At 26.1% G+C, this 21,233-nt stretch overlaps 1 protein-coding gene across 1 annotated transcript; it reads left to right on the top strand.

Annotated features, from left to right (window-relative positions):
* Positions 1–12,331: 12,331 nt before the first annotated feature.
* LOC145836497 (protein anon-37Cs-like) lies at positions 12,332–14,705 on the top strand. The gene is made up of 7 exons (XM_082944294.1): positions 12,332–12,485; positions 12,727–12,832; positions 12,905–13,198; positions 13,442–13,723; positions 13,785–13,953; positions 14,036–14,123; positions 14,425–14,705. Exons 1-7 carry the CDS (start codon positions 12,332–12,334, stop codon positions 14,703–14,705), a joined length of 1,374 nt encoding a protein of 457 aa, XP_082800420.1.
* Positions 14,706–21,233: the final 6,528 nt, after the last annotated feature.

Raw genomic sequence — 21,233 nt, 5'->3', positions numbered from 1 at the left:
AGAATTTAAAATTTACGTTAAAAATTTAAATTAACAAAATATATTATAGCATAATAAAATATAAGGATTTTTACCTCAAAACCAATCAATGTTAAGTTTGCTAAAAACTTATATTCAGTTTAGTTTAGTAATTAAAAGGTATTAATAAAAAATCGTAATCATCTATGTTCAGCTTAACTTATACAATTTTTAACTTTTCTTCTATATAACAGTATACACTAACCATAAACTTAAGTTTTCTGTTATAATTTATAACTTGAAGTTATTGCATAGATACAAATAACAATTAGACTAAATGCATTATTTCGAGCAGTTTAATTTAAAACTAAAAAAAGTTTAATTTGATATGTACCATATACAAATTTTAACTATTTAATTCTATTATATTTAAATGAATCACGTAAATACTACAATTTACAAAACAAATATAAGTTTTTTTAATCATTGACGAAACAAGTTGCAAAGCAGTTTAAAATAAATAAACACAAAAAAAACTCCTATAAATGGTTTATACCGTTTTTGATAATTGTGCCGTATCTTGGTACTAATATATTTTTCATAAATAAGTTTATGTTAAAGTTACTTAATTAACTTAACTAAAAAACTGTCTTCAATTGAACTAATTGCCTAACGTTTTTATAAATCATTAAAGTTTTTTTTAATGAGGTAAATTGCAGGTATAAAATTCTATTTGGCAATAAACTGAATTCATATGACATTGGTACAGTTTAGACTAGAATATAGTAATTTTATACTGTTTTTTTGCAACAATAGTAACGTTGTATTTTGTTTAAAAGTTAAAATTTGATCATATGTAAGTTGATATGGTTAGTTATTAATCAACATGGTATTAGTTAAAGTGGTTTTGTATATACATACTTTAAACTTTTAATCTACCATAGATTTGTTTTTTAGGTTTGTTTAGACATATATAATTAAATAAATAGAAATATGAAAATAATATACTTACATGTCTTACAGATTAACAAAATACATTTTATTTCTGCTTAGCTTAAATGAGTTGTTTTGTATACTGTTACATATATTTTAAACTGATTTTTTTTTTCAAGTTTAAAAATTATACTGCTAGTATTTAGCTAAATATAGCTCCTACACTTAAGTAGGTGAGTGATTTATAGCAAGATAACCAAAAGGTCTTTCTTTACACTAGAAGGACCATACTTATTAAAGCTTTATTAAACAATTATGTTTCAAGTAAAAGTTAAGTAAAATACTTTATAATTGTTTTTAATTAGTTTATAGAACTAGGAATGGTATTATGTTTAAGAAATCCAAAGATAATCTGTGAGTTAATACTAGTAACTCTATAACACATCAATATTAGATATTACTTTTAAGCAACTTTTTTAACTTCTCAAAAAATTTTTATCGCTGCATTCAATAAGTTAAAAAATGTTGTCGTAAACATATAAGTGTTATCTAAAGTCCATAATATATAAAACCAAGCTTAACAAACTTTAAAGTACAATTATTTAACTAAATGTATATAAGAATACTTATTATTAAAACTCTTAATAGTTGAAAAAAAATTAATTTTTTCTTTTCTTAATTATATATTCACTGTGTTTTTTTTTGATTTATTGTTTTTCAACATTCTAATTAACGATGGTAAAAGTAGTTTTAAAATATATTGTTTAACTAATTAGCTGTGATTACAACTACTTTGTTAATATAAAAAATCAAAATTGTTAGTTATAGAGCTTTTGATCATTATTTTCAATGTTGATTCTTTCAAATTTGTTATATGAAATTAGTTATGTTAGTATTAATGTTAAACTACTTAAAATATTTTAGTATTGTTTATTTTTTAATATCCTAAAAGAAGCATGATTACTTTTTTTTTGAAAACAAGATTTCAGTTGTCTTCTCTAAATTTACTTGCTTTAAATTTACCTCAGAGAACTTTAGGTTTACTTTAAGTTAATGAAAATAGATTGTTTTTGTCTGTTTTTTCAAAGTTTACCTTACAACCTTTATACTAAAACAGTTGTTTGAGATTGATAGTTTCTTTTTCATTGTCATTTATACTTTTCTTATTTTATACAAAACATTACAGTAATAATATGTTGTACAATGACTAAATCATATATTTAGTTATATAAATAAAATTTTGTATTCGTGCTTTGATTAGAACAAAAAGATTGTCTAAAGAAGTATACAGAGTTTTGTTGCATACTTGCACTTTTAATTCACATACGGTTTATATGTTGGTAATAATAATTTTTTTTATTTCAAATAAAACTTAAGTATTAATAAAAGCAGGTGAAAGTATAACAGCTAAAAACTTTGTGCATCCAATGCAAGGAAACCTTTTTATGAAACATAATCTTTAAATATAATAATAAATAAATCTTTTTTTTTGTCGTTCAATAAACTATAATATATAAAAAGTAATTAAAAAATTATGTATTTAAGAATGTAAAAGTCAAACACTTACTGTTTTTTTTTTTCTTATTAGTATTCTACTTCAATTTTATTTTTAAATTAGTTCATGACTAGTTTAAATTTATAATGCTTAACACTGGTCTTTTTATTTATTTTTTTGCTGTTTGCCAATTAGATTTAGGTGGAGCAATACATTGAATTCTGGTAGCAAGAGGGAAGCAGAGGGAAAAAAAGCGAAAATAGGAAATGTAATGAGCTGCTGCAAAATTCCTTGCACTGTCATTGTTTAAAAGCTGAGCTCAAGAGAGTATTTAGAGCTTGACACGATAGCGTGCACGAGCCAGACCAAAAGCGGCCATATTCGTACACTGATGCAATGTTTGAAATATACATACTGATGCAATGAAACATCAAAACATGACAACTCAGTTTTCATGTGAGCAGTTAGTCAGTTTGTTTTGTGTGCAGCTGGGTGATAGACCTCAAGAAAGAAATCTTATTTTGAACATATTGTATGTGTTATTGTAATATTGTTTTGTATAAAGTTAATAGCTCAACTTGTGTTTAAGTGCTTAAATATTTGAGGCAGATTTACATGTTTAATCAGGGATGCCACTCGGTAAGGAAAAGTTAGGAAATCAGAAAAAGTCAGAAAAATTTTTAAAAATGACAAAAGTCAGGAAAAAATGGGGGGTTTTTAAAAAAAGTCAGGAAATTTTATAAGTTTAAAAAAAAAGTCAGATTTTGTCAGTTTAACTTTACAAAATTCCTTGTTTTTCAAAGCCTTCAAATGGTAAAAAATTGATTAAAAGTCCTTTAAAGTCAGAAAAAAAATCCAAAATTTTCCTGGAAATTTACAAAAATATTTTATTTTATTTCCAATGCCTTCACCTGGGATAAATTAGTAAAATATGCTTTATAAAACTGCAAAAAAAATTATTAATATACTGAACAAGTACCCTACTTGAACAAGCAGATTTTGTAAGCTATTTAGTATTGATGATCTGTTGCAAGGACACTTCCATATTGAAACTGTGATATATACACAATAATTGTAAGAGTTCCTTATATATCATTTGTTTATCTAGATACATTTATGCTAGAAAATGCTAAAACATTGTGTATTTTTTCAGACACACTGTGTTTATAAGGTGATAATACAAGTATTTTGCTGATAGAGCTGTTTATTACAAACATGAATCATACACAGATGGTTTAAGTGATGAACTGGAAGTTTGATAGAATTTAGCAAAAAACTGTTGATTTTAACCTGTAATAAAATTAGATTGAAAGCTTTATATAGTTTCAAGTGTTAGATTATGTATTTTAGAATAAGTTTAAATTAAGAGTTTGATTTAGAAAATTCAGGAAAATCTTGGTAAAAAGTCAGGAAATTTTTCTCAGCTGATCTGTGGCAACCATGTTTAATAGTTTATTAAACCTTTTAAAGTTTATTTCTTACTAAAAGTTTTATTTAATTTTTAGCTTAATGTTTGAAGTCTTTTGAAATTGAATTATAAATTTGATAGTTGTATAAGTATTTTATAATTTACTGCACTAAAACTTGGTTTAATATTAAGTTGCACTAATACTAAGTGACCTATAAAAGTTTAAAAAGTAATTTGTATTTTGAAGTATAGTGCTTATATATTCTTGTGGTTCTTTGTATAATAGATACATAACTTAAAACTGTCTTGTCTGGTTATATAAAGTAGTATCAAATATAATTTAGTATTCACTAGATAACAATTTAATAAGGAAGGATTTAATTATGATGGGTAGTACTAATAAGATAAGTGTACCACAATCCATACCTACAATGGCTTCCTCTTCCAGTAAGAACAATCAATCTTTCAACAAACAGTTAGATATTACAGAGATAAACACAATTTTTAAAAGTAACCCCAAACACAAAAGTACCATACCCATAACATATTCAGAGCACAAAATTGAAGAACAGCTACATAAAAAGTTGCATAAAAAGAAAATTCTAGCAGCCCTAAACAAAAAAAATCAGCAGACTGAGTTAGAAATGTTAGATAACTCAAGTTATGAAATTCCTATTCAGCAAAATTTTCCAGGATATATTGGGGAAACATCTAATATTAAAATAGAGCAACTAAAACATAAAAAACCCAGGTGTGCATCAGGTATTTTAAACAATAATAATTTCCACATACCCAGAAAAGATAATAGAGGGTTCATGGTCAATAATAGAATTCTATAACTTAAGTCCACTATAAAGATAGATATCGATGGTAACCTAAGAGATGAGACAAGTTATTTTGAAGACGTGTGTCACATTTTTGAAATATTTGACCAACAAGTAAGGTACCAGGTTCTCATTTCAGTCTGGTCACATAGATACATAAAAAATTATTGCACATCAGTTGGTTTTTAAATGAGAGACTGCTAAAGTCTAATAAAGTATTTATTTTGTTTTATGTTATATATGTTTATGTTTTATTTATTATGTTGTTTTTATTTTTTAAATAATTATATATTTTTAACATTTAGTGCTATTTCTTATTGTATTTCAGTTTATGAATGAAATTTTTGTTTTAGTTTTTGTAGTTATTTCACAATTATAGTTTTTTGAAAACATCTGTTTTGATTTGAAGGTAAATTGTATCGTTAATAGTAAAGATATTTTTACCTACTTTTAGTATTATTAAAAACATAATCAAGTTTCTACTTAAATAAAGATTTAAAATTGTCAATAGTTTTAAAATTTTTTATAAAGAGTCAATTTTTTTTATTTATTTATTATATTTGATTAGTTCTATATATATATATACTTTTCTAGACGTTCGTAAGTAAAAAGATATTTTTCAGATTATTAACAACTTGATAGGTATTTTAACAACAAAATATTATGAACTCACAAAATTCTACGCCTTTGAGGGAAATCAGTAAAAGTGAGAGTTCTCTTAAGACTTTATCAAACAATAAAAACAACAATCATGATGCCTCAGAAGATATTATAACAGAGTGTAATTTCATACAAGGTAAAGTAGGAAACTGTGGTATGATAGCTGCAATGGCAACACTGGCAAGCAACAGAGATCTGTACGACAAAGTTGTTCCAAGAAACCAAAACTTCAAAACCAGCTCAGAGTCTGACATCAAGTTTGAGTTCAATCTTTATAAACTCGGAGAGCTCCACAAAGTAGTTGTCGACGGAAGTTTGCCAACAGTTGGTGATGGTTTAATGTTTTGTAGAAGTTACAACAACAGTTTAGTCGGTCCACTGCTAGAAAAAGCCATCGTGCAGCTGCATCACGAAGGAGATTACGAATCGACGAGAGGTGTAAATGCAAGCAATGTTCTATCGAGTTTTACAAACAGCTTTTTTGAGCATCATCTGACCAACTCAAAAGACTCTTACTTTAGTGTAGAGGAACTAATCAGTCATGGCTTGAAAACTAACTCTCAAATGGTTGTCAGTTTTAAAAAGACGGTTAAAAAACTAAACCTGTTCAGTCGGCATTACTATACCTTGGTGGAAGTAAAAAACGACATCGTTAAGCTTTACACTGGCGGTACATACATACTAGTTCCTAAGAAGTTTTGTATCAAAAATATATTCATGCTTGAAATGTCTTTTTTTGAGAACGCTCTATTTAGAATACCAGAGATTAAAACTTGCGTGAGTTTTACTGAAAATTGGCCGGCGCTAACAGGCAAAGAAAAAATACATTTAGTCGATTACGATTTAACAGTTAATCAAGAAAGCACCGAAGTGCTTATAAACGTGGTTAGAAAACATTACTCTGGAATAGACACTCAAATTTTTATCGTTTCAAATGATGACGGAATGAAAGTGCTTTGTAGCTCGCTTTTCGCTCATAAAAGAGGCAGTAAGAGAAAATTTTACGATAGAAATTCCTTAAGAGCAAGTTTAAAAAGTGGAAAGTACAAAGTTGTTGTAACGTTGTCAGTAAGCACTAAACTTAAAAGTTGTGAGACTTGCACAAAGTATTTAGAAAATGGCGGGAAGCAGTTTCTTTTAAAACTTGCAGCTTCAAAAGACTGCATCATGGAGAAACCTGTGAAAAAAGAAGCAAAGAAAATTAAAAAGGCGTTATACCATTGGTTTAACAGAAAAGTACTAGGAATATCCATGAAAAACTACCTACGTACTCTATTTACTTGTCTTGCTTATTAGAATTTTATATCTTCGTACTTGATACGTAGAGTAGATTATGATTTTTAGTGAATAAATAAAACATATTTACAGTTTTCTTTTTTTTTTCAAAGCAATAGTAGTTAATAAAGTAGTATTAGCTTCAATGAAATCAAAATAGCTACTATTGTTTAATGACTAACATAATTTATCTAGTAGCTTAGGTAATTTTTTCGGTTTGGTTAAATGACCCAAACAGCTCAAATTTTCTCAGTTAAAGCCGTATCTTTTTGTGATCTAAGATTTTTTAGTTATAAAACATAATACATTATACAACGTAGCTACTTACTATAAACAAATTTAAACTGTTACAAAAAAGTAAAAATCAATAAGTTTTTAGCCGTTTTGATATCTTTGTTTTTATACAAGTTTGTAAAAAAATGATTGCACATTTATCAGTAAATAAATAGAATACTCTCGATGTTTTCAAATGTTTTGAAATATTTTCACTAACTTTATTTGGAAACGTGCTTAATTTTAGACAACCAAAATCAAAAACACAGTTTTTAAAATACAAAACGAACTAAAGTTAATAACTAATAAGTGATTATTAACAGTAATCGAACAAAATAGTAATAAATGCAAAAATATTTATTAAAGTAAATATAATACAAAAGAACAAAAAAGGTTATATAACTAAAAAAAGACACTTTTTTATCAATTAATTTTGTTAAAAGAGCTCTGGTTTTTCAGTTTAAATTGTTTTTAGTCTATCTATGCCAATTAAATTTCTCCATTAGTTCGTAAAGTTAAATTCAGGTAGCTTTATTCAATATTAATTATAAAATTTTCAGATTTTTATAGCATTAGTAACCGCTTTTGTCTTACTGTTAGTTTCAACTGAGTTACATTAAAAACAAAACATTCATTTGTACAAAATTACGAAAACTAATTTTAATGAAAAACAATATAACTGTTTAAAAACGTTGTTCAATAATTTGCTTGCAAAAACCTGTAACAACACATTAATAATAAAATTAAAAAAATATATGCAAGTTTTAAACTTAAAAACCTAGTTGTTTATATGAGTTGCAACTAATTTTTTTGCATTTAAGTTTATTATTATGAAAAAAAACTTTACTAACAAAGACTTTAAACATTTAACTTCAAAAAAGATATTAATAAAAGTGGTTTACTTTTTTTTCGTGCAAATATTTAGTTAGATGGCTTGTTTCATATTTGCATTCACAAAATAATCTTTTTTAAATCTTTAGATCTTTAGAAAGTTTTTTTTAGTATTTTCAAGTTTTTTTTTTTGAAGTATGGCGAATAAATAAGTTTTATAAGAATATGCTATGTAACCATTTCTAACTTAAATGTTTTCTCTTCCTTCAGCTTAGTTAAAATTTATTAAAAAAAAAAATTTAATTACTGTTTTAGCATATAATTAACTTCTGTGCCAATTTAATTTTCATACGTTTTAGAAGAGGCTTAAAAGTGTTAGCCGAATTCATAGAACTACTAGTGACAAAAAAATAACAACGCTTCATACACACGCAACATTTTTGGTAAAACTGTTAAAGTTAGAATACGCGTTTGGGTGGGGGTTAAAAATAGGGTATATTAAAAAGTTATAAATAAGTAAGCAAACTCACTAATGCGTATCAAAAAAAAGCTGTATGTATATAAAGTAGCTATCATATTAAAGCCTCACTGTTATATTGGAATGAGCCGGAGACTTGTAAGCTTCGGTATTAACTAAACAATTTTGAGAAAAAAAATCAAGGGCGTTTGTAACTAAAGTGATTGTGCACTTAAGTGGTGTAGACTAACATTTAGCTCTTTTAATATTTATTCATAAAATAAAGAAAACTTTAATTATATTAATATCAAAAGCTGTACACGTGTCAGTTGCTTTTGGTTAGTTTAGTAATTCAATAAACTAAAAAGTTTTAAATATTGAAAAGTTAAAAAACGAATTATTCTTGTTTTAAGCAGATCTACAGTATTGTGAAATAATAAGGGATGGAGTTAATGAAGAATTAATAATTGTCTAAATTGGTAAAGCTTTTTAAAATGTTATAAGCACTGTAAGCAACAACAATCCATGTTACATTCGGTAACCTGGTTTAATTCCCATTTGAAATAATATTTAGGGTAAAACATATAAAATTACAATCAATTTTTTACCATGTCTCGTAAGAAAAAGGCTTAAATATTATTATTATTAGTTTATTAAACTAAAAAGAAAGCGCTCAAAATACTTGGTCCTAGGACCTGTGCATGAAGAACCTTTCGGTTATCAAGTCGCACACCACGGATACCTTTTAAGGTCATGTCCAGGACTAAATACAAACAAAAAAAACTTCGAAAATTCTAAAAGCAATTTATAAAAGAAAGCTTCTTGTAGAAGAAAATTGGTTAGCAAGATATATATGAATTTTAGCAATATTTTCTGACTTATAATTGTTTTAATTTTGTTTTTAATTTGTAGATTTTAAACGTAAACATTTGCCCTTAATGATATTTTTATAAATTTAGTATTATAAGAGTGTAATTTTTTTTTCATTAACAAAGCTTACCGTTAATAAAAATTCAAACAAAACTATTAGCATTACTTTTTATTACTTTTGTAAACTGTATATAATTAACTTTATTAGAAAAATATTTATTAAAGAAAAACATAACGAAATAAAAAAGAAAAAAGAAAGTTGTTGTCAGCCTATTATAAAACTAGCAAAAAAAAAGTAACGTATTAGATGAACTATTATTAAACAGCAAATTAGTAAATCTGCGATTTACTTTTATAAATACAAAAATTAATACTTCACACTAATTTACGAGGTTATTATTACATAATTATAATCTATTGAAAACAAGTTTTCAAAAGTTTTATTTTATACATTTGTTTTTAAAAATACCCTATCTTATAGCCATACTAATTATACTTTCAATTAAAGCTATGTTGAGATTTTTAAAATTTTTATCGTGAACCAAAACCCTTTCTATTAAAAATAACGTCACACAAGTAAAAAGCTTGAGTTTTAAATAAGCATTTATAAATAAATGTTTTGGTTAAAAAATGCGAAAATTCTAGCATTCTTACAACCTAGTTTATTTTGTAACTTATGTGCTAATATTTTAAAAACTTTTTAATTCTATAGGTTTAGGATCTAACAAAAAGTAACTAGTGCTTCAAATGTTAATGTGCAATTTTCACAAGTTGTATAAAAATAATGTCTTTTCAAATTTAAAAAAATGTTTCAAAGATTAGTATGAATGTTTTACTAAACAAGCAGTAGTTGGTAAAACAAAGTAAACTATTGATAAAAATGTAAAACAACAGCAGAAGCAAAAATTCACAACACAATGTGCTAAGTTTGCGTAGGTAGTATTTTGATGCATTGTTTCACTTTACAGTTAAAAATTTTAAAAACCAAGGTTTAATTCGATAGAATATATCATTCAGCTTAAAACATACTATGTAGTTGCAAATGCAAACAACAGTGACTGTTCGAAACACAAGTAACTTCTGCACCAAAATAGTTGAATCACATAATGAAACAGTATGATAATTGTTTCTATAAATATAGCTTATCTTTGTTTATTTAATTTAATATTGTTAAAGCTTTATTAAGCCGTAGCGCATGAAAGTATTAAATTGTTAGCAATACTTTGTATTTATTTTGTTAATTCCGCATAAAACGACTTTAAGGATTTAAATGGCTTTATTTAAGACTATATTTGTTATGAATATATAAAAAAAACATAAAAAAAAAAAAAAAAATTTACGCTTGTTAAAAAAATAGCAAAAAAAAGCAACGTAACAGATAAGATTGTAATTAAAAGGCAAACTAATAACTACGATTTATTTTATAAGTAACAATATACACACTTCAATACTATATTTATGTACTTATGTTTATTATTTATAATCTATTGTAAAAAAATTTATAGTTTTTTTGTTGTAGATATTCGTGTTGTTTTTTTTTTACTAAAATGTAATCTTCTTTTAGATTTATACTAGTTATGCTTCCACTTAAAACTATGTTGAAAACGTTTTGTTTCTAATTGTTTATTGTGAACTCATAGCCTACTTACTAAAAAAAAAACATCACGCAACTTAAAAAACTTAAGTTTCAAACTATGAACATATTCAGATTTCTTGATATAAAATATGTTCAAACTTTTTTGTAAGTTTTAGTTTTATAAGTTGAAGATCTATTACAAAATAACTAGTGCTTAAATTGTTCTACTTCAATTTATTACATTTCTTTTAAATTTGTATGTTTTCGTACTTCAATAAAACTTTTATAGCAAAAAGTTAAAGTGTAGTTTACTCTTTCAAGTGTATAAACAATATTTAGTAAAACTAAATATATTTTTTTTTTAATTCTAAAGTTTTAGCAGAAACATAAAATCCACAATGAATTTGCGTAGGTAATTTTTAGTTGCATCGGTTGTGTAAGCTTCTCAGTGAAATTCATTTTTATCAAATAATTTTTGTCACGTATGCTGTGCTAGGTATGAGCTGATTCGTTTCCTCTCGTAGGCGGTAGCTTCACATGTGCAATGTGCATATAATTCAACTAGTTATTGTTATATTCAAGAAAGTTGTTAGTTTGCTTGAAAGGATTTTGAAAATTAAGAATTTTGAAGGAAGTCATTTTTTGTAGTTTAAGAATTGCTTAAAATTCGTTTAATAGCTTAATAAAGTTGTTACTATATTGTTAGTGATTACACTACTTTTAAGTCAGCTCAATTTTGTTATACATATGCTGTATCCGATTATTTGTAAAGTAAAAACCACCATTTAGAAAATAATATTTCTAATGTGAATTAAGCAGAAATCTTTAAAGATAAAATCTTTAAAATCTAAACATAATAACCTGATAAAATTTTTCCACATCTCTTTATTTTATTTGAAAGTGTTTATAAGGTTATAAGATTTAAATAAAAAGGCTAAACACTTGTTACAGAAAACTTACTTTAAAAATTAGAAAAAGTTCTAATTTTTTAAAGGTATTAATTTCACTGCATAGGTGATTTTACAACGTTTTCTAACAATTCAAGAATTAAATTAAGATAACTTCTTTCGAAAATATTGACAACAATTCTATTTTCTTAAACTTTAAATTTAAAAACTAGTGGTAACTAATGTTACAAAATTATTTCCAAGTTAAAGAGAAAAAGTTAACAAGGGTTATACTTTATGCAATTACTTAGTAGAGTTTTAGCTCAAAAAAGCAAGTAATTGTGAAAATTTAGTTGTTTATTAAAACGCAATAAACATTTTAATGATTTTAAATAGAGTTTTAACAAATTACTTCTGTAAAGTTCAGTTTATTTTTTATCTATATAAAGTTTGTTTGACTGCTTTCAGATGTATGGGAAAGTCAGAGAAAAAAAAATCTTATAAAAAAACTTGTTTGGTTTTTCCTAACTGAGTTATGTTCTGCTAGTTTGAATAGTTTTAAAATGAAAAAATAAAAAAATCTGACATTTGTAAATAAATATTCTACAGTAGAGTAGTGATTATACAAAGAATAGTTCTTTTTTTTATAACAGCTTTTAATTTACCATTATATGATTAAATTTTTTAATTAAGTGTATATATAAACAAAATCAAAGTAATTTGAATAGAAAGAACAAAATACGCACTTATTTTATTCAATACTTTTTTTTACATTTGATAAAAAACTAGCAAACCGCCAAAATTTATAAGAATAATAGTTGGACAGCTCGTAAATTTTCAGATTTTTAAATTTTATTGTTGAACCTTTTCAAGTTGTTAGAATTATGAGTGAAGTGAAGCAGAGGCCGAAAGTAGTGATATTAGGAGCAGGAATCAGCGGGCTTTCATGTGCAGTAAATTTAATAGACTATTGTGACGTCACCATACTTGAAGCACGCAACAGAATCGGTGGCAGAATTAACACCCGCCGTTTTGAAGGTAAAAAATAAAATGAACGTTTTAAAGTTATTTGCAAACTAACAATTTGTTTTACGTTGATAACGTTTTTACGAAGTAGTTTTTATATCGATTTACAAAAAAAAAACAAAAAATAATTTTTGAAATATATTTAAGACAATAATGTGTATATATACAATATTAAATATTATACAAAATAATTAGAAAACTGTATATACAAAAATTTAAGAACTATTTGACCTTTAACTTTAATAATTTTCAGACAACTTCTTGTATGAAGACGGGGCCCAATGGGTAAAATGTGGAAAAGATGACGATTTGGAGTTATTTGCTGATAAACATATGATCGGTACTTCTCCGTACCAAACGTAAATTGTTTTTATTAATATGATTATTATTGGTTCCTGTTTGATGTTGTATTATCACTGTACTTTTAACAGAAAAAAGAGGTTTCTGTTTGAAAGCCATGAAGCAAAAGGTGACGAATATGAACGTCTTGATGAGGTGTTACAGAGTTTTGATTCTAAAGTGGAAGATGCTACAAAAGGAGTGAACATCAATAACTCGAACAATTTGATGGCATATATCAACGATAATTGGTCGTATAGTAAGAATGATGAATTTTCACCATTGTACAATTCTATGTTACAGTTCCAAAGTGTGAAAGAAGGTTGCAGCGATTTGGAAACTGTTAATATTAAAGATTACGACAACTTCAATAGCGACAAAGGATTGTTAGTTGAACGTAGATTATAAAGTTATTCCCAATGACACTGTTTTATCAAACACAAATTAGTTTTGACTTAAACTGCTGAACTGATTCAGTTGTTTCTGTTGATACAAAGTGTGTAATAACTGAAAATAAAAATAAAAAGGGTTTTAAAAACTATAAAAAGTGCAGAAGTCTATTTAACTTCTATTTAGTACTGAACCGATATTTTTGAATAGTAAATAAACTTATGCTTCTATGCGCACAGGGCTACGACTTTTCAAACAGTTGATGGAGGAACGGACAGCATTTTAAACAAAATCATTGAACTTTTACCCGAAAACACTGTGAAGTGCAACAAAAAAATCACAAACGTCAACTGGGGTAGAGACAACGTCCGCACAACAGTTGAAGACTTGGAGTCTGGTGCGACGAGCTTCTTTGATGCTGATTTTGTTGTTTCCACTCTGCCGCTCGGAGTTTTGAAAGATGTTCATGAGAAGATGTTTGAGCCGCGTTTGCCAGCGGAAAAAGCAGATGCAATCAAAAGGTAAATATAGTGAAATGTCAAATATAAAGCAAATACTGATTGTGTTTTTTTTTTCTGATAGAGTTGGATTCGGAAGCGTAGCTACGGTAACTCTTAGGTTTAAATGTGAAGACATAATTGGGAGTGAAGGTAAAACCATGCTGTACCTTCTAAGAAAAGATAAGTTCAAGTATGGAAACTACTCAGTGATTGTTTTCAGGTCTCCTGGAAACAATGAACAATTTATGACGGTATTTTGTACTTTTAATTTTTTAAGTAAAAAATAGTTAAATTACGTTTTTTATCAATAAAAAGTATTAAAAAAATATTTAGATTTGGTTAGTCGGAAAAGAAGCTGAATTAGCAGAAAATGATAATGTTGATGTTCTAATTGAAGAGTTTGGGACAGATCTTAAAAGATGTTGGTTACATTTTTAAAGATTTGTTTTATATAGATTTACAAACTTTTGCTTTTTGTACTAAAACAGCCTAGATCTTAATATAGATACTAATACATTAAATACAATCATTTAGACAGTCAACAAAAGTTGCTTGAAAAAAAAAACTTAACGTTTAATATAGAAATTAACAAAAACTTATAGAACTTTATTTAGGAAACTTTATTTAAGGTACTGAGGTTTAAGTTAAAATTTTCAAAACACTTACCTATATTTTTCTACTCAAATTAAAAATAAAAGCTACAAAAAAAAAACTTTTAACAGTCATGCCGTCTTTACCTAACCCATTTGCCGCTTACGTGACCAAGTTCTCGCAAGACGAGTACGCAAAAGGGGCTTTCCCTTACATAAACTGCCAGAGTACAATCAAGGACATAGCAAGCCTCGCGGACCCGGTGTACCACACCACAGCTGACGGTGACCGCCGGCCGAGAATTTTGTTTGCTGGCGATTCCACGAGCGAGGCGCAGTACCCTCTGGTGAACGGGGCGTTTGAAAGCGGCGTAAGAGAAGCTGAAAGATTGATAAAAATAATTTCAAACTAGTTACTTCTAATTGATGACAAAATTGTTTAAGCTATTCAGTAAATAATAAACTATTTTTAAAACCGTGTGACTTTATTAGGAACAGTCGTATTTTTGCATTGCAGCTGCATTTTAAATATTTGTATCTTCAGTCTATAAGATATTTTTTGAACATTCTTCAAGTTGTGCTGCTTTTTAAAACTTTAAAGAAATAAAAATACCAGTTTCAGTTGATAGTACTTTTACTTTTATTTATTAAAAAGTAAATTATAAACAAACATAATTTAGACTTGATAACACTTTACAATAAACATAAAGTTACTGATACAGTTTAAAAACAGTTTACAAAAAGAACTTGCAGTTTTTTTTTCATACAGAACTTTTATAAGTTATACGATAAGAGTATTGTAAATAACAAAAAAAACGGGATCAAAAAACAAAAAAAAAAGTGTTATTTAAATTAACTTAGCTAAACTTTTAAAAATTAATGAAATTTAAAACAAAATATTTAAAGTATAGCCAAAGTTATATTTTTTTTTTCACAACAAAAGTTAAAAATAATGCAACCTTAGTGAACTATAAAATCCAGTTTAGAAATATATTTAAACTACCATAGTTTTGAAGTAAAATCAAAAATATAAAAAAGAATGAGATTAAGCCACTTTTATATGCTTAAAATCAGCTTTTTAAAACAGAGTTTTTAACAAAATTGTAGAACGGGGTTTCTATAAGTGTGCCATTTGTCCCCCTTAGGGGCCATAAGCAGCAAAGAGGCCAAATGAGGGGAAGGGCATGGGTAGTAGGGCAACAGGGAATAAAGAAGTTATAGTTTGTAACTTACACTAAATATTCTGGAGTTGATGATGAAGTGCAATAAAAAAATGGACTCAGACTCATTTAATAGTAGATTTTTGAGAAATTTTGTCGGAGAAGGCCATAACTTTTTTAGTTTCTTTAAAGGGGGCGTTACGAAAAAAAACAGTTTGGGAAACCCTGGTGTAGAAGCACTTACATATATTGCGATAATTTTTTGTACACATTTGGTGACAGATGCTTTTCTGCGTTAAAACCGCTGTCAGCTATATCAAAAAAAAAATTCATATTAAATCAATACAAGTAAAATTATTCTTTTAAATTTATTTTGATCATTTCTTTTTAAAGCATTCATTTATGTAAAAAAGTATGAATTGTATCCTGAAGTTGTTCGCCAAAAGTCAATAAATTTAATATCCGTTTAGATTTTACAAGATAAAATAAATATATATAAAATCGTTTAATTTGTCATTTTAGATACAAATAAAATTATTTTTAAAACGAATAAAAATGCTCTACGAATGATAAAACATTTTGGAAAACATTACAATTTTTCATTCTTTAAAAGTTGTAAATATTTCTGATTTTAGATATACTTTCAAATAACTAGTAAAGTAAAGGATTTTTCTGTGCTTAAACTTTAACATAACTGATAAATTGTACTACAAGTTTACTCAATAAACAATTAAGAACGGTTTATCAACTTCGAAAACTGTTTTGGTTGATCACAACTAAAACTTTTATTTAAAAGTTTCAACTAAGAAATTTAAAAACATTTGACAGCTAAGTAGCCTTTAACAAACTTGAAATTGTATTTTAATTGAAAACTAAAGTTTTACAGTTGTTAACTATGGAATTTTTGTACAATAAAAAAATAAACTAATGCGTAATATGAATTTTCGATTGTTCAACAAAAAGTTTCAAAAGTTAAAGCTATTTTAAGGGCAGACTTTGGAAGTTTTATTTATTTCAGTAATAATATATAAACATTATAAGTTCCTTAAATCCTCCTAGTAAGCGAAAATGTTTTTAAGTACATTCGAGACGTTTTTCAAAAAGTAGTTTTTAGATTAATGAAGACGGCTTGAAAGTATTTGTAGCAAAAACGATGAGTTAAATAACTATTTTGCATGTTTTTTTCGACATACTTTTATATATTTAATGATAGTAATTATTATTAAATTAAACTAGAAAAAAAAAATTGTTTAAATAATTAAACCAAGAAAAAAAACTAATAGCATTTCAAATCGCTCAGCTTAAACAACATACAATTTTAAAAAAGTTCAAAACTGGGTAGCCACCGCAACCATTCGCGTCCACTTTTCCACGTGTCCCACCACCTCCCGCACCTGGTCCATCAGCTCACACAAGTTTCTCGTGTACCTTTCCTCCACGAACCTCATCAGCCAATCACAGCTCCTCCTCACCCGCATTGCGCTCCTCAGCGCTCTTTGCGCCACCTCGTGTTCGGTGGTGGCGTCGCAGCAGCTCGGATCAACCAGATTTCCCGATGTGCGCTGATAAATTGTATTTGATTCAAAAAGCAGAACATCACGGTTGATGATTGATATGAATTTACGAATGTTAAGCAGTTTGTTAAGTCTTTTAACGGGATATAAGTTTTTTTAAATTAGATATATTTCAAAAATCGAGGTGTTAGGCAAAATATTGCTATTTTATCTTTTTTTTTTTAAATTGAAAATTATTTATAACATTTTAGAAATAAAGTTATTTTTCTCTTAATTCTCGTGGTTAACTTTAAAAGAAAATTTTTGTGGTTATTATTTATACTTGCGATTTTACTACATACGAAAAAATTACCAGCCTCAGCCATTTTTTGCAGGGCGACATTGAAGTTTTTCTGCACCTGATAAATTTCCCTGGTTTTTACCGGATCCGGATTAGAGCACATCCAGTGAGTTTGGTAGGTGACCCGCTGCATCTCATTCAATACATTATTTTTTTCTTCCCTCACTACATTTTCTAAAACACGTTCCCTAAAAAAAGCATACATAAATAGATTGTTTTTATGCTTATTTGTTACTTTTTAAATTTAGTAATTGTTACCTCTCCTTAATAATTTTATTGAGCTGTTTTGATACTTATTAAGTTTTCAACTTACAGTTTAAGTGGTAGTTTACCAAAAAAAATATAAGTTTTTGATATACAAAGTTTTAAACAGAATAATTTTTAATTTTTTAAGAATACATTTTTGAATTTAAAACAGTAGCAAATTTAAATAAAGTTTTAATTTTAAGCTTTTATTTTTTTTTCTTTTCAGCAAATAGTATAAAGCAAAGTATTAAAATTAAAATTAGTATTTTATTCAATAATAAAATTGCGTGACTGTTTTAATCTGTTAGCAATAACCTTTTCCACTAAATAAAAACTACAACTTAAAAATAAATTGTATTAGAGTTATCATAGTATTAAACAAAAAACTGTTTCTTAAATTCTCTAGTTTAAAAAGTTTCAATATGTTCAGTACTTTTGTTTCCGCATACAAACATACTAGTACTTGTTTAATTGCGCACTGTGTTGAAAATAAGTTCTTTAGAAAACAAAAACTTTTTATAAGCATTAAAAAGCAGAAACTAAGCACGGTAAGCAAATAATAATGTTACAACTTACTTTTGAAGCATCTTTCGTCTAAACAAATGTCCATGTGTTACACCACCAATTAAAACAAAAAAATTTGGGTTTGTAACTGCTGTATATACAATTTTTTTTAAATTGTATAAATATTCAAAAAGTATTATTAATTTATTTTTAACGGTTCTTATAATCTAAAAGACGTAGCATGCTTTCAACAAATCTGATCTTAAATTAAAAAAAGACTATAAATCTAGATATAATTTTTTTCTTTGGTTTTTTCTGCATAAATAACTGTAGAAGTTTTGCAATTAAAGTTTTAAAATTGGTTTAGTTTATTTTTGTAGCTTAATTTAGATAATTTGAACTAAAAGACCTAAAAAATACGCCTAATTAGTTGTATAAAACGGTATAAATTAACTATTGTTTTAATTAGAAATGATTAGTTGTACTAATTTAGTATTAACCTATGTACTTAATCATCAAATTATAGCTTTGTAACACAATAAGTACATTTTAATCTTTTTTAAATTATTCTAATATTAAAACAAAGTCTAGTTACAAGTTATTACTTTAATAAAAAGATATAAATAAAAGTTACAAACAGATTTTTAAATTCTATATAAAACAATTCTTTTAAAGCAATTAATTATGTAACATTTAAGTTTTGTAGCTTAAAACTATCTTTAATTTTAAACAAAATAAATTTTACTATTTTTTTGTTTTTATAAAACACAGCAAACTTTAATAAATGACTGCATAAGATTTACTAAACACTTGCTTGTTGACATTAAAATTTGGTTAAGTATTGCAAAACAAGTATATGTTAAAAAACTCTTGCAATATATTTTTTAAAATTAGAATTTGAAATGCAATACAGAATTTATTTTCTTATCATTTGACTATAACAAAAGAAATATCTCATAATTGTAAATAGTGTTTCACAAAGTTCGTCGCGCGAAACATTATCTACGCATGTAGTTTAGTGTTTTGTAAAGTTTCAATAACTCTCACTTGTGATTAAAAAAAAAACGAAGTAGTCTAATAAAAAAAAGTTATCTGTTATTTTCATTTTTTTAATGATAAACCAAGTTTAGAAACTTCTGTAGTGTTTTAAAATTTCTAAGTCCTAAGTTAATTTAAACTGAACTTTATACTTATGCTTAGTTATGCTTATTAAAACTAATTATGATGAAATATATACATATTTTGATGTATGTATTAAAAATGGTAAAAAATTCTTTTGTTTAAAGTATATCTGGAGGTATGAACAAAATGTATATTATTTGATGTTTGATATTTACTTTTTATAGCATAGAATAATTGTAAATAATTGCGTTTTTACTGTGAAACCGTCTAACTTAACATTTAAAAAGAATGAAAAAGTTTGTTTTATCAAAAACTTTTAATTAAGCTATAACTAATTTAAATAGTCACTTTTAACACAAAATGAAAACAATAACAATCGTTACAGTATTACGTTATGCTTGAAAAAATATCTTTTATTAACTTAAAAAAAACTAATAAATAAGGTACTACAACATTGTTAGAACTTTAATTTTTTGCTTGAATTCAACAGTTTTTGGTTTTAAAGCAGTCCTAAATTTACGAATTAGGTTACTTAAATAAAAGTTGTACTAGTTAGATTAATATTTACTTAAAAGTTTAAGTCGTCAAGCTTGAAAAAGTGTCGATCTGTTTTGAAAGTGTTGACTTTGCTGTTAAGTTTTTATTTCATATTTTTATCATCTTAAATTTTAAGACTAAAATATGGTTTGAAAGTACTTTATTAATGTTTGTTAACACTTGCAATATGCCTTTTTCCTTTCATTGATACTTTACTTTTAATGCGCAGTCTTTTTACATGCATAGCTTTAAATTCTTAGTTTTAGATATTTTTTATATTCACAGTTAAGTGCTTTTTAAACACATTACTAACAAAATTTCTCAACTGAACAAGTGAAAACAATGTGTAATCAAAAAAAATTAAAACTTGACTTTTATACAATGCAAAAGATTCTACAAACAACTTCAACTGGTTAGGTCGGTGATATACAAATGATCACAAGTTTGACTTTTTTTGTTAAACTTTTACGAAAAAGACAGCACTTTTGTTCTTCCGTGTACAAGATTTTCAAACTGAAAAGCGCGAAAAAAATCTACTTTCTTTTTTTTTTGTGTTTATTTATAAAGAACAGTACAACTTTTTCACAAATAGTCGATGATTAATCGGCCGAACACAAGTTTTAAGATAAAAAACGCATATTATCAAAAACTTTTTGAAATTGTTGCTAAGAATTTTTGTTTTTTTTATAGATTTTTTGAATTTGCGACTTGTTGTAAAAAAAGGTCTGAGGTCAATTATGTAATTTTTTTATTATTTTATGTCAAGAACTATTCTTACATATAACCAGAAATTATCATAGTATTAGTATACCAGAGTAAAGTATTTTAACGTTATAAAAAAATCATAAATGAACCTTAACATTTTTATTACCAACACTATGTTTGACAGATAGTTAACGTTGTATAAGAAAAGCATAATTATATAGTTTTTATGTTTGTTTCTATTTGCTGTAAAAAATTCTATGTGTTTTAAAAGAAAACTAAAAGAGTTAAGCTTATTGTCGAGATAACTAACTCAAAACAGGACATATTGAAACATTAACTATTGTTTGTAAGTTAATTCGAGTTAATATCATAAGATATTTCCAGCATTTTTAATTTCTCTACAAAACGCTGAAGTTATGTCTTATTTTATAAAATATAAAATGTAGCATTTCGTCAGTTTCTAAAGAGTCAAAATAATATAAGATTTCTGTTTTTACATTTTACGTCAAAGAATATGAGTTTTGAAACATAGCATGAAAATTTTTGAATTAGTAAAATGTATACGGTGTTTAAATATAAACTAGTATTTTACCTTAATAACAATTATAAACTTTTATTTTAAACAACTTAGCTGTAAGTTTTTCAATGGTACAAAATGTGTTTAGTTTAGTATAGAAAACATTGTAAATAATTTTTGCGCGCAATTGATGATAACAAGTAAAACACGGTTTAAATTATCTTTTAATTTAATAAAACATAAGCTTTAGACATATATTGTACTTTAAACTATCAGAAAAATTACTTTCTTATAAA

This window comes from Thalia democratica, chromosome 5 (assembly GCF_965202585.1).
Source record: "Thalia democratica chromosome 5, ktThaDemo2.hap1.1, whole genome shotgun sequence".
NCBI lineage: Eukaryota > Metazoa > Chordata > Thaliacea > Salpida > Salpidae > Thalia > Thalia democratica.
The sequence above is the reverse complement of the archived record's forward strand: the minus strand, read 5'-3'. Positions and strand labels throughout refer to the sequence as shown.

Bases quoted from the DNA above. Each gene is read 5' to 3' on its own strand.
- LOC145836497 (XM_082944294.1), top strand. From the start codon at position 12,332: ATGAGTGAAGTGAAGCAGAGGCCGAAAGTAGTGATATTAGGAGCAGGA. The intron at 13,199-13,441 runs GTTAGTTGAACG...CTATGCGCACAG, and splicing joins TTCAATAGCGACAAAGGATT to GGCTACGACTTTTCAAACAG. The intron at 13,724-13,784 runs GTAAATATAGTG...TTTTTCTGATAG, and splicing joins AAAGCAGATGCAATCAAAAG to AGTTGGATTCGGAAGCGTAG.